Genomic DNA, 15,134 nt, shown 5'->3' with positions numbered 1-15,134 from the left:
TGATAGGTTGTGAAATCACATTATTCAAACCACCACAGGTTGCGTCCCCCCCCTTTTTCCGATCTAAGGGTGGTTGAAATTTTTGAAGGCACCCCCTGCAGTGAGGGTTGAGATTTCCACTACCCCTCATCACCAAAAAAATTCCCTCTAAACCCTTACTAATTATTTAGTAACTCTCATAACACCCCCCCTACCCCTTTTCATCATATAGCACCAATAAGAGCACCGCAAAGGGGTGGTTTTTCCATAATTTAGTCTAAAGTACCCCCCCCTGAAAGAGGTTTCCCCTCGTCTACCAAGTTGTGGTGGCTTGGGTGATAAACAACTTGGGTGAGTTTCATTACCATCGGAAAAGTTTGGACAAAGTTAAAGTTACTTGAAGAATTTGAATATTTGTCTGAGACCTGTTTATGAGCCATATCGTCTTTCTGTTGTATTGTTTCTCTTAGTTGGGTCCTGTATATGTGTTGGAGACCTTGTAGTCTTATCTAGAATTAGTGAACCTTTATCTGTTATCAATTATTAGAATACATTAAGTTAGGATTCAGGGTCATTGTCTGTAGCGGTGGTCATAGTCAGCACCACAGCAGGATCAGTGGATCTCACTAATGGAAGTTTGTTGGGATGGAAGGGACCCCCCCCCACTCGTTGTGCGAGGGGTGAGGGCCTCTGTGATAGGTGCCACCACTGGTCGATGCCCATTGCATTATTGTTCCCAGGGCACAACTATTTGGGCCCTGGTAACCCTATTGAGAAAAGTGAGCCAGTCAATTCAGATGATGCCATAGTGCAGATTCACGACTTGGCTTATCACTATGCGGAATGTGTGGAAGACATCAGATTATCAGACAGGGTGGCTATTGCTTCTTTTTTCAGTGACTGCGTGGAGAATCGAAATTGGCATAGTGCTGTTAGCTGTATGGGGATCAGAATTTAATACGTAGTTGAATCTTGTGTGGGAGTACTGTATCTGAACAACGGACGAAGCATGCCAAGAGCCCAATACATGCCAGTGGATGAAGAGGCCCAACGTGAGAGTCTGGTTAGTGTGATGGAAGAAAGTGTAAAATAAACTAGACGAAAGAATGGAAGTGAAGGGTCAGCATTTGAAGCATTTGCGGAAATCGGTGAGTGACTCATAGCTAGCGCGGGTAATGCTGGAAGCTCAGGTAGGACAGAAGAACATGAAGAATGGGAAAGAGAACAAATGCTAAGAAAGTTGGAAGTTGACAGATACTACAGTGAACGATGATACCTGGCTGATCAAGCAGAGGAAAGAATCAACCGCGGAAATGCTTAGATGGAACAACAAAGAATGAAGGAAAGGGCAAAATCTATAGGGGAAAGTGGGGCACTATTGGACGGGGGCACAATTGGACATGGCCATTTTAATGTTGAGGGAATTTTTTTCCCTTTAAATTTCCCACACAATCACACCTGGGACAGTCTCATAATACTGTGGAAAGTTTGGTTGTTGTATCGCGAGGCGTTTAAAAATTATAAAATAATTTGAGTTTTTTGCTGATAGTGAAGTGATTTTCCAGTTGCACGGATTCTATTTTCCAAACGTAAGTATTGAGTTCAAGATTTCTAATGCTTTTTTTTAGATAACTTGTTCATTCAGTTACCCATGCCTTGGGCTAGGATTGAGGTTATGTCACATCTGTTCTCACAACTTGCATTTTAGAATACAAACCTACCATGGGGCAGTTTTGGACAAATATTTGGGGCATAATTGGACACAATTTTTTATAAAAAAATCACTGTATCGTTTTTATTGATTTCATAATGTTGATATTCTGAACTGAACATTTATTCTGCATCATTTTGGGACCAAAAATTTATGATCCAAAAACTAATTTTGAACTAGCCTACTTTTCTAATAAAATTTCAAAATAAATCTTCCATCAAGTGCTTGAACAGTTTTCTCATTTTAATCATTTAGGTAATGATTATGTTCATGTATCAATTCATGAATAAATGAATAAGTTGTGTAAGTGTTCCGTGCTCATATATTTTGTTGGATTTTTACAGGTTAAAATGGTCAGGAAGTATCAAAAGAAGACTGACAGATTGGATATTTCAGAAGAAGCCATCGTGCAGGCCCTCAACGATTACATAAATGGGAACTACCACTCTATTAGGGAAGCAGCAGAAGCACATGGACTAAAAAAATCAACGCTTCATTTTAGATTAAGTAAAGTAAATAAAAAAGAAAATGAAGGACATAAACTTGAGGACATCGATTTGGAAAAAGAGCATGAAGACTTACATCAACCTGTTAAGTCGATTACAGTAGAAGATATGGCTCCAGTTTACAATTCGAAATATTCACATAGGTAGGATTTTACTCCAGAACAAGAAGCCATGATTGTGGACTATTGTATTGAGAGGTCAAAAATCAATTTCGGCCTCACATATTCCATGACAAGAGAACTTGCCTACAAGTAAAAAATTTAGGGTTATCCCAATTTTAGGGTTTTGGATTTCCGCTCCCACAATTGGATCATGTCGTCCGACAAGTCTATTGGTATTGCTACCTCGGCCAGCCGCAAGAAGAAGCCGCACCACTTTTGATCACGCGATACAACATTGCAGGCATTGACGTCTGTCAAAATTGATCTAGAGAATAAGCTGTTCTTCGGATTTTCGAACCTGACAGTTGCAGCCTCCGGTCAGTTCGTCGCACCAACCAACCAGGCGAAGTGCTTGCCCATATCAACAAGGGCAATTGGTTTTTACGTTTCATCTATTTTTACAAAAATTCACGAGCTATACAACCAGTATGCTGTCGCCCTGAACCTCAACGAGCGCATTCCTCAGAAGTGGCACACCACCAAGTCAGCTGGAGAAGAATGGATGTATCACTTCATGAAAAGCCATTCAGATCTTTCCCTTAGGCAAGCTGAAAACACCAGTTTGTCTCGCAACACAAGTTTCAATGCACACAATATTGGGTTGTTTTTTGATAATCTCGAAACTGTGCTTGCAAAAGTGAATCCCCCACCTTCAAGAATAGTAAATTTAGACGAAAGTGGTATTAGCACTGTATTAGAGGCACCAAAAGTAATAGCAGCTAAGGGTACAAAACAAGTGGGACAAGTAGTATCTGCAGAAAGGGGAGAGCAGATCACCTTTTGTGCCTTCATTTGTGCTGATGGAAGCTATTTACCTCCACTTTATATTTTTCCAAGAAAACGGCCAAACTTTGCTTACATGATAGGTTCACCTGAGGGCTCCAAAGACCTGTATTCCAGCAATGGTTGGATGAATGTAGAACTTTTTTTAGATACTTTGAAACATATTCAGGTGCAAAAAGAGTGCTCCAAATCGAATCCTCTAGTTTTAATTCTTGATAACCATGAATCGCATGTTGGTCTGGATGTGGTTATGTATTGCAGGGACAATGGAATTCATTTGCTGACGTTTCATCCTCATACGACACATTGTATGCAACCACTTGACACGTCAGTCCTTGGACCATTCAAACGGCGCCTTGCAGCCGAGTACAACATCTGGCTATCCGAAAATCCTGGCCACACAATCAGCATCAGAGAAATTCCCAAATTGAGTAAAAAACCGTTTATTGAGTCTTTCACTGAGACAAATATTAAAAGTGGTTTTCGAAAAGCAGGCATCCAACCATTGAATCACCATATTTTTACTGGTGAAGATTTTAAAGGTGCAAGTGTGACTGATCGCTGCCCTTCTACATCAGCTTATCCAGACAGAAGTGTGCCAAGTAAGGGTGCGTACACAAAGAAAGCTGGTTGCCGGCGCCGGAAAACCAGCCGCTGTAAGCGCGTCCTGGCTTGAGAAGAACTTAACATGGTTTCAAGTGTGCCCGTACACAGTAAACGCCGGTGCCGGCTCAACAAGCGCAACAAGCGCGAGCTGCCGGCGTCAACCAGCAAACAAGTATGAAGAGAACATTCTTGTAGCCGGTTTCCAGCAACTGGCTCAGTCTGCGAGTGGTCTCTGTACTGTGCGTACAGTTAGTCTCCAGTACAGTCTCTGTACTGCAGTTGGTTAGCGTAGTGTGTACTGTGCAGTAGTTTTAAAGATGGTTGATACAGATGATTTAATTTCCAAAGTTTTTCAAAAGAAGGCGATTTGGGATAAACGGGAGAAGTTGCACGCGAACAGAGTGTATGTAGATAAGTGTTGGAAGGAGATAGCTACTGAATTGGAAGCCGAAGGTGAGTTTTAATCAACAATTAGATATTTCAACAATAGATATTTATTAATATTTTGAGAGCTTACAACGATATAATAAAACTTATGTCGCTAGCTCCATTCTCATGTATGTGTAGAACCGTTGTGGGTCACCTTTTAGTTGCGGAAACAAGTGATGGTATTCACCAAGTTTCTTCCTATGTCTATAAGGATAGTGCAACCTCCGAAAATTTTTTTTTCAGAATTTTGTTTTGCTCCCATAATATAGTTTGAAATTCCCGCTTCAAAATGACACCAGATTCATTCTTGTATGTCATCTGGAAATATTGAAAAAAAAAACATTCTAAGACGACTCTGCATACACAGAAAACTCTTCAATATTGATACTAGAGTATTGCTTCAAAAGTATTCTTTTCAATACAATTTTCAATTATTTACTCATCCATTTCACAGCTGAATTTATTTTTTGGTTGGTAGCATTGTTCACCAGCTGTTGTTTCTGTTCATGTTCAAGTTTGTGAGGTTAGTTGATGATTCCGTGTTGTTTTCTTTTGACAATGCTCAATAATTTTAATGCGTTTTTGTAAATAGTACGACTTTTCTGTAAATAATTATTCATAAATGTTGTGTAAATTTTAGTGTAATTCGTGTAGTTTCAATTATGGGCAACAAGAAGAGGATTGGTTCAAAAAGATCTGTGTATAAAAAAAAGAAATCCATCGGTGTACCTTCAGCCTCAAGAGTGACACCCAACCAATCTAAAAGTTCAAAACCTTCCAGCTCAAAAACAAAGTTGAGAGACAATTTCACCTATTATAGTAATAAGAATGAAAGCTTAGAATATGAAGTAGTTGATGTGAATAATTTTGTAAATATGTTTCTCCAAGTGTCTGTGTGTAAGTTTTGTCACAAGCAGCTTCAGTTTGCAAAAAAAAGTATAGCTGGACTTGCAACCCAATTCACAATTTCGTGCACCAGTTGTGAAAAAAGTGATAGATCTTTTATGAACAGTGAACAAGTAAGTGTAAATAGTTCAGGAGACCAAAAGAAACTTTATGATGTAAATATTAGGTTAGTGCATGGACTTAGAGCTATTGGAAAGGGCTACACAGCAGCTCAAGTTTTGTGTGGAATCATGAACCTCCATCCACCTCCATCTAAATTTACCATGTATGAGCATGTTTTAGGGGAAATTTCTCAAAATTTATGTACATTATCAATGGAAAATGCAGTGAATGAGGCAGTAGAAGTGAATGAAGGAATAAGAGATCTGTGTGTAGGAGTTGATGGGTCATGGCAGAAGAGGGGTCATGTGAGTCTAAATGGGATTGTGTCTGTGACCTCAGCTGACACGGGAAAAGTTTTGGACATCCACCCAATGTCTAAATATTGCAAATGTCAAAATAAAAATAGGAATGAGCACACTGACAATTGCTCAGCAAATTGCATTGGGACAAGTGGTGGAATGGAGGTGGAAGGAGCAAAAATAATTTTTGCAAGGTCAGTTCCACAATATAATGTAAGATATGTAGATTATTTGGGGGATGGAGATTCAAATGCATATAAAGCAGTATGTGAAGCCATGCCTTATGGTGCAGATGTTGTAATACAAAAACAGGAATGTGTAGGGCACGTACAGAAGCGAATGGTAGCACGTCTTCGTGATTTGAAAAATAGAAAACGTGGCCAAAAGTTGAGTGATGGTAAACCTCTAACAGGTAAGGGTCACCTGACTGATATGGCTATGAAGAAACTGCAGATATTTTATGGACTGGCCATCAGGAGAAACACCAACAGCCTAGAAGCCATGCAGGCAGCCAACACATCAACTTTGCTCCAAGGGCGACAACACTTGGTGTAAATTTCTGGCTGCATCAAGGAATAAGGAACTGTATGACCATGAAAAACATTTTCATCTACCTGAAGCAATAATGAATGAGGTAAAACCAATTTTCCAGAGCCTAGCTGACATAAATTTATTGAGGAGATGTTTGAAAGGAAAGACTCAGAATCCAAATGAATCATTGAATAATGTCATATGGTCCCGACTACCGAAAAGAACATTTGTGACTCTTCCCACTTTGAAATTTGGTGTGTATGAAGCAGTTCTTGCATTCAATGATGGGAATATTGCCAACTGTAGACTATTTGAACACTTGGGGCTGAAAGTGGGATCAAATTGTGTGGCAGCAATGGAGTGTTTGGACAAGAAGCGTATTGCAAGAGCAGAGAAAAAGGTCCAGCAAATCCAAAAAAAATCAGACAGAAAAGGTCTTTGGCAAAGAGGAAGCTGGAAGACATCTATGAAGAGGATGAGGACCCAGACAACCCATCCTATGCAGCAGGGGGGCATTAGTGGTGAGTGAGATCTCAAAAAAGTTCAATTTCTTACTAATTTGCATTTTTCCGTAAAAGTCAATTTTTGGAATTTGAGGACACATTACTCCAAAACCACAAGAGATATCAATTTCAAATTTTCAGGGCTTATTTACTGTATCATTAAGCAGTTCCTTACACGAGATTTTCTTAGTAAACGTGTTGTGAATGAAATTAAAAAAAAAAATCTAAATTTTTTTATTTAAAAAAAAACATATTTTTTAAGAAAAATAATTAAAAAAAATCTGATGACTTTTTTCTAAAACCCTCTCGTGCGGAACTAGAAAAAGTTGATTCTTTCAATGAAAAAAAAATTCATGTTGATATCTTCAATGGTTCATGAGTTATGTGTCCTGAAGCTAGCATTACGTGAGATAGGAGGTTGCACTCCCCATAACATGAACACCGAATTTCCTCCTTTGCAATAATTTTAAATGAACACTCTCCGCCAAAAACACATCATCACTAGATGAAGACATCTTTGACACTGCTCAAAGTGAACTGACTTGTCGCGCTTGTTACCAGCTTTCTTTATGTACGGCTTCAAGCTTTTACCGCGCTTATAAGCTCGAGGAGCAAGCTGCTGGTTTTCCAGCGCCGACAACCAGCTTTCTTTGTGTACGCACCCTATGCCTAGATCTTCCAGCATAACATCTACAATTCCTGCAACTGATTTGATCGAAATTAGTACTGGAGAGCATTCAGAGATGGCACCTGCAACCCCTCAACAAGAAAAAAACAAAGACAATAGCTCAATAATTTCCCCAGAAGACGTAATGCCCTTCCCTAAATATGTACCAAAAACAAACCAAAAACCAGGACGAAAAAATGGTCGATCACGAATTTTGACTGATACACCTGAAAAAGATGCTCTTTTGAAACAAGCAAAAGAAAGAGAAGAAAAGCGCTTGTTGGCTGAGAAACGGAAGCTGGAGAGAGCAGCAAGAAAGGGAGATAAAAGATCAAAATTTGAAGGTAGGGTTATTTCTAGAAAACTTTTCCAAATAGACTCAAGTGACACCGACAAAGACGTTCCAAAGTATGATGATGGAGGAGACAGCCCTTTCTCAGAGGAAGAAGATGATTTTGAAGCTCCATTAAATGACCAATCTTTCAATGTAAATGATTTCATTTTAACAAAGTTTCCCACCAAGAAGACAGTGTACCACTTTATTGGACAAATAGAAGAAGAAAATGAGGATGGGTTCAGTGTTAAATTTTTGAAAAAAAGAGAAAACTCTCTAAAGTTTTTTTCTCAGACAGCCCCGAAGTCAGTATTGTGGACCCTACTGACATTTTTTTCAAGATGCGACAGCCGGATATCACTGGAGGAACATCACGAGCAGCCAACTGCTTTGTTTTTAAAGAAGATTTGTCACTATATAACTTCAAATAATATGGAAAATAGTTTGTTTTTGTTTAGTTTAAAGTCAATTCAGTTTAAAAGACAATTCAGTTGAAAGGAGAATAAGTTTAAAGACAATTCAGTTTAAATGATTATTTTTTTCTAGTTTAAAAGTCAATTCAATTTAAAAGTAACCTAATTATTTCAGTTTTAGGTGAATTTTTGAAAATTCCAATTAAAACTATATTTTACATTCTTTTCTATTTTTAATGTATTTATGAATGTAGCAATAAATTACTAAAATATTATACTGATAAGTAACTGTGAAATTGTGCTACTTATTTGTTTTTAGTTTCACCTTTCAGCAATGTCCAATAGTGCCCCTTCTAAAATTATGGCCTGTCCAAAACTGCCCCACCGGGGCAAATTTGGACAAAATGTAGACCAGAAAAAATTGGGTTGAATTTCTGTAATAAAATTGTTTAATATGAATTCAAACAGGTTGTTTGTGCACTATGCATAGTCAAGAACAAAATCTTGTAGAATTAAAACATTGAAAAAAATTTCACCATGAAAAAAAATGCTTAAAGTGAAACAGTTTTTTTTGTCCAATAGTGCCCCAGTCTCCCCTACTTGAGGAAGAAAAGCTGAAGGCTCACTTAGAGCGCTGTACCTCCAGCTCGGCGGTGCAGACTGACGAAAGAATGCCGGAGCTTTTGTTATTGATACTGACAGGCTGAAACTATCTAAGAAACAGGCAGCTAGAGCAATTCTCTATCTTCAGGAACAAGTAAAGAGACTGAAAGAATATAAAAAGATGTATACCACACCATTATACATTGTATTCAAAGACCTTCAATTTTTCATTCCATTTCTTGCTCAAAAGAATCATCTCAGTTCACATTTATATGACAATTCTCCCCGAGTGAGTACTGTCCCATTCTATTTTTATATAAAGTGGAGTCTCCTGCACTTGGATATTTGTAAATGCCAGTTTTTTTGGGTATTTCAAAAAGGACTGGGCCATTTGACGTAAATCACCTACTTCACTGTCAATGCAAACTTTTTTAATGGTTGCAAATTTGTAAACAAAGTCAGTTAAAACCTCAGGATTGTATGATAACCTCAGGATTAATAATATTTAAATATTATTTGATGATATATAATATATACATAATAAATAATTAATAAAAACAATATAAAAATCTTGTAGTACCCTTTTTTAAACTTTAAAATAGTTCAACGGCTAGTTTAAACCTAACTCGAGTCATTTTCAACTTGAAACTACTTAAACTATTTTAAAGTTTTGCAAAATAATGGGTAATACTGGAAGATTTTTATATTGTTATTATTAATTTGTTCAAAAGTAGACCATGTAACTGAAGTGTTTTTATGATAAATAATGTACATTTTTTGTAAATATGATTTATTTGTTTTCAGCACCACATGACGAACCAGAAATCGATTGGGAAAGTATTGTACCTCCAGGTGAAGGCCCACTCAGTCGTAAGTTTTTATTAACATTTTTCATTGTTTATGCTTAGCCTACTCACGTTATGCTTATTTTGTTCATAATGATAATTCGAAAATCATTACAAAAGCTCATCATTCTAATTCCAATAATGATATGTTAAAATAATATTCTAAGATAAATAAGTATATAATAATAAATATGATTTCTGCCGTTAAATTCTTAGAACAATAGGCAATGTCAAATATTGAATACAGTATGACAAATACACACGTATCAATTTTATTGTGTATCAAGTATGTTTTGTGATTATTTGGGAAATAAATGTTCTTGATTTGATTTTATAGATCCAGAAAGAAATCTCAGTCAAGAAAGCGACATCATGTATCAACTGGCGGCAAATCAGCTCCACCAAAACAGAAACGCAAGACTGTAACTTTCAGAGGGGACGAGAACCGTAACCCTGATCCAGAGGACATCAGGAAAGTGCCTTCTCTAACTCTGACACGGGTTCACTATCTGAGAACAGAATCTTAGCGGCACAAGCTGATACCAGAAAAATGCCGGTAGTAAAGCCTAACAATCCTGTACCAGTCATTCCAGAAAAGTGCCTTCTCTAACTCTGACACGGGTTCACTATCTGAGAACAGAATCTTAGCGGCACCAGCTGATACCAGAAAAATGCCGGTAGTAAAGCCTAACAATCCTGTACCAGTCATTCCAGAAAAGTGGCGTGTTCAAGCACAACAGGACACAACAGGTCAGTAAAAGTTTCAATGACATTTTCCCAATTCCCAATGATAGTCAGTAAAACTATAGAGTAAGACTAAGAAGGTAAACATTACTGAACGTTATCTCACAGATGAGGAGCTTGCAGAGCTACTGGATAACAGCGATTTCGAGATAGATGATGAAACTGATCCAACTTTCATGTGTAGTGAATTCCAACTCCTTGTAGTGAAACCTCCAATGGAGTTTGGGGTTGGCAGAGCTGGCATAACATCTATTTTTGGAGCTCCTGTGTTAAGTGACAAAAAGTGTTTTTTTTTCTGGAATTATGAGTTGAGAGTTACACCATCTTGTTGGTATTGGAAAGTTGAATAAGTGTGCAAAATTTCAAGTCAATCGGAATTAGGGTTCCTAAGTTATAAGTGTTTTGAGTGCTTGACTTTTGCTCAGTTTATGCTTTAGCATAGGAAGATAATCTCAATTGCTTTTTGGCCTGTGTTGTGAGTGGGTTTGTACATTTCGGTTTGGTTTTTGACTTTGTTGTAGTACTTAAGATCTATTTTTAATTGTTACTGGTCTCACTCCTTAATTACTTGCCCTTAGGGCAGGAGGATTTTTTCAAATTCTGGTGAATTTAGTGACCTATAAAGAAATAGTAATAATAGTGTAGTAAGTATAATAATAGTATAATAGTAATAAAAACTCGTAGTAAGAAAAAAGTGACAGGAAATCAATGAGTGGCCTGATCAACTCTCTTCTATAAAAGTGCAAGCTTGCATTTTGATAGGAAATAATTAGAGGTAGAATTAATTCAATTTAATTCTCTTTTATAGTGGGAAAAAAAGTGCAAGCCATTTTCATGGTTGCATTTTTTGGACTTGTGATTTTTCAGACAGTTGAGAGAAGGATTTCAGTAATCCCCCCCACCCCTTTTCATTATATAACACCAATAAGAGCAACGTGAAGGGGTGGTTTTTCCATAATTTGGTCTAAAGTACCTACCCCCCCCCCCATGAAAGAGGTTTCCCCTCGTCAGCCAAGTTGTGGTGGCTTGGGTGATAAACAACTTGGGTGAGTTTCATTACCGTTTTTGATTACCGTTTTTTCATTACCGTAAAATTTGAATATTTGTCTGAGACCTGTTTATGAGCCATATCGCCTTTCTGTTGTATTGTTTCTCTTAGTTGGGTCCTGTATTTGTGTTGGAGACCTTGTAGTCTTATCTAGAATTAGTGAACCTTTATCTGTTATCGATTATTAGAATACATTAAGTTAGGATTCAGGGTCATTGTCTGTAGCGGTGGTCATAGTCAGCACCACAGCAGGATCAGTGGATCTCACTAATGGAAGTTTGTTGGGATGGCAGGGACCCCCCCCCACTCGTTGTGCGAGGGGTGAGGGCCTCTGGGATAGGTGCCACCACTGGTCAATGCCCATTGCATTATTGTTCCCAGGGCACAACTATTTGGGCCCTGGTAACCCTATTGAGAAAAGTGAGACAGTCGATTCAGATGATGCCATAGTGCAGATTCACGACTTGGCTTATCACTATGCGGAATGTGCGGAAGACATCAGATTATCAGACAGGGAGGCTGCTATTGCTTTGCTATTTAATTAAATACGTAGTTGAATCTTGTGAGGGAGTACTGTATCCGAACAACAGCTGAAGCGTGCCAAGAGCCAAATATATGCCAGTGGATGAAGAGGCCCAACGTGAGAGTCTGGTTAGAGTGATGGAAGAAATTGTAAAATAAACTAGACGAAAGAGAAGGGTCAGCATTTGAAGCATTTGCGGAAATCGGTGAGCGACTCATAGCTAGCGCGGGTAATGCTGGAAGCTCGGGTAGGACAGAAAAACATAGAGAATGGGAAAGAGAACAAATGCTAAGAAAGCTAGAAGTTGACAGATACTACAGTGAACGACGATACCTAGCTGATCAAGCAGAGGCAAGAATCAACCGCGGGAATGCTGTGATGGAACAACAAAGAATGAAGGAAAGGGCAAAATCTATACTTGAGGGAGAAAAGCTGAAGGCTCACTTAGAGCGCTGTACCTCCAGCTCGGCGGTGCAGACTGACAAAAGAATGCCGGGAGCTTTTGTTATTGATACTGACAGGCTGAAACTATCTAAGACACAGGCAGCTAGAGCAATTCTCTAGCTTCAGGAACAAGTAAAGAGACTGAAAGAATAAGAGAAACAGAAGGCTACAGATTTAATGGGGGCAAAGACAAGTGAAGATGATGCACTGTCTCTGAATACGGTGACTACCAGAGCACTTTATGATGGGGGGCTGCCCGGGAACTGGACAACCATGAGAAGAGGGATGAAAGATGGGCTAGAAATGAGGCTTAGAGGTGGGGCCAATGAAGACGAGGACATGGGATTTGAAGAAAGTGCCAGTTCTAAAAGGAAAAGGTCCAAGGATGAGGCTGAGCCTAACAAGTTGATCGAGACAGACCCGCTGGTGGAAGTAATGGAGAAAATTGAAGCGATTTACATCTGTTTTGATGATACCATAACTGTAAGAGGAAATAAAAAGAAAATTGAACTGGAAGTGGGTAAAGGAATGGCGGATGAACTAAGACAAGCTGGAATGGTGATGGCTAAATCAGCTAAAGGTGGAAGATATGAGGGTTCTGGGGATCTAAGAGCTTCTATCTGACAGCTTGTTTGGGAGGAGCTTCAGGAGGCTCTTAGAGGAGAGTTTGCAGAACCTAGGCAAGGGGCTAGGCAGACCTTTGCCGAGGCTGCTAGATGACCAGACGACCGCGGATGGACATCCCCAGAGCCCCCTCCCTGAAAAGGGTCCCTCAGGCACAGGAGAACATCATCTTGATATACCCTGAGCGGGACGTGGAGGGCAAACCAAAGCTAACATCTGATGAAACAAGAAAAAAATTGGTAGAGGTCATTTCATGCTCTGAATGTCAATGTGAAGAAATTCAAGCAAGCATGGGTAAATGGCAGGAGTAACTATGACTCCCATGCCTGCTCCACTAATGTATTTTCTTTAACATGGCCCTTTGCCATGGTGGTTTCCCGATGTCTCTTCTGGGCAGTCGCACTGTCTTCATTTTAAAGAAGAGGGGTGAAGGCAGACCCTCAGACTTCAGACCGACATCGGTCTTGTCTGTGGTAGTTCGGCATTTGCACAAGGTGCTTGCCAGCCACCTATATGAACATGGCCTAGCGTCTCTCAGGCAACATTGCTTCGGCGATGGTTGTGCTGAGAACATGTTTGTATTGGAGACCCTTTTGAGACAGGTCAGGCAGGACCCCCGTAAAGGAATGCACCTTGCATCCCTGGACGTGGCGAAAGCCTATGACTCTGTCTCCCATGCAGCAATATCCCATGCTCTTTGGGTTAAGGGCCTCCCCGAAGAGCTGTGCACTTACATCGCATGCCTGTACAGTAGCCTCTCTCTTATCCGGACTCATCGGGACTGAGGCCAGTCCGGATAACGTTTTTTCCGGTTAAACCGACGTTCCCTAAAAGTCGTTAAATTGGTACGCATATTTTGTAGTTTATAAGCCAATAATGACTTTTACGTAAAAATAATAAAACTAGACGCTTTATTATGATATCTGTGAACACAAAACACAAGAAAATAGTTAGTTGCTAAGCCTTTTTACATTTGAAATATTTAAAACCAAACAGCCATTATGATTCGTGGCAGGTGCAGAAGTACTGTACAGTCCGGTTGAACCGATGTGCTGATGATTATTTTCCGGTTAAAGAGATGTCACTTCCGTGGAGTGTAGTCCGGTTAAACCGATGTCCGGTTAAAAGGTGTCCGGTTAAGAGAGAGGCTACTGTATGCTGCTTTGCATACCTCCCTTGAGCTGCGTGGAGAATAGGAAGAAGGATAATGCCTCAGGCCAACCCTACTGGCAGGATAAGTTTAAAAACAAGGCCGGGCAATATTGTAAGCCAGTTGCCAAGGTAAAGCCACGACGGTTGGGTCAGGAGGAGGAGGAGCATCGACCCTCTCCTTTCAACGCTGACAACCCCAGCTTTGACAACAATGTCTTTATCCGCTAGGTGCTCAGGCGTATATGAGGCCAGGAGGAGGAGGTGGAGGAGGGGCATCGAGGGTCTCCTTCCAACGCTGACAACTTGGTGAGACTATGTGACGCTGGTAGTCTCTTATACTGTGCTGTTCTTACACACTAGTAATAGACAGTTAACAAAAATTGAACTTAGAACATAAACATAAATGACCTATACCATGGTATATCTTCTTATGTCATCTTTTCTCTTTGCTTAAAGCATTTTTTATATATTCTCTTACAATTTATTCCTCATTTACTAACTCAAACTCAAGTATTTTCCTTGTTTAATTTACTCCATCACTCAACTCACAGTTTTTTATTCAATTTGATTAATTTTTATTGATTCCTCATTTCCACTTATTATATCTCAATTTGTACTTTGCCTTCACTCATAATGCTTTCCTTTTCTACTGTGTCAAGCACTTTTCATACTCTTTTCACAATACTTTGCTTTTCTATTTGATTAATTTTCATTGATTCTTCATTTTCACAAACTCTATCTCAAGTTCCCCTTGGTTAGTTTGCACTTTAACTCGACTCAACCACAAAAGAATTCTGTTCTTTTTAATTTGAATAAATTTAATTGATTCTCTATTTTTACTTATTCTATCTCAGGTTTTCCTTGTTCAGTTTACTCTATCACTCAACTCACAGTACTTTTTTCTCAATTTGATTAATTTTCATTGAATCTCCATTCTCACTTATTTTATCTCAAGTTGTACTCTGCTTTTACTCAAAGTGTTTCTTCCTTTTCAACTGTGTCCTACTTTTACTGATTCTCTTTCTCTATCTCTGTTGCCTGCAGGAAAAAGATTTTGAGGAAGGTATGCTTACCCTGGCCACATTTCTGTCGCCGTTGTATTTGACTTTGGCCCCTGAGTCATTCAAAAATCAAACAAAATTTGAACGTGAGGCATCAGAATGCCAGCTGGGTTGGAAGCCAGGACGGTCTTTCTAGGGGGTTACCACATATATTGATTTT

The 15,134-nt window shown here is 39.1% G+C and overlaps 1 protein-coding gene across 1 annotated transcript; it reads left to right on the top strand.

Moving 5' to 3' along the window:
• The first annotated feature begins 1,378 nt into the window (after nt 1–1,378).
• On the top strand, nt 1,379–3,816 carry LOC120350299. The gene is made up of 2 exons (XM_039422940.1): nt 1,379–1,568; nt 2,035–3,816. Exon 2 carries the CDS (start codon nt 2,860–2,862, stop codon nt 3,814–3,816), a length of 957 nt encoding a protein of 318 aa, XP_039278874.1. The 5' UTR covers nt 1,379–1,568; nt 2,035–2,859.
• The last annotated feature ends 11,318 nt before the right edge of the window (nt 3,817–15,134 follow it).

Source organism: Nilaparvata lugens, chromosome 3, assembly GCF_014356525.2.
Source record: "Nilaparvata lugens isolate BPH chromosome 3, ASM1435652v1, whole genome shotgun sequence".
In the NCBI taxonomy this organism is placed as follows: domain Eukaryota; kingdom Metazoa; phylum Arthropoda; class Insecta; order Hemiptera; family Delphacidae; genus Nilaparvata; species Nilaparvata lugens.
Note: the sequence above shows the minus strand (reverse complement) of the source record. Positions and strands in the feature narration are given on the sequence as shown.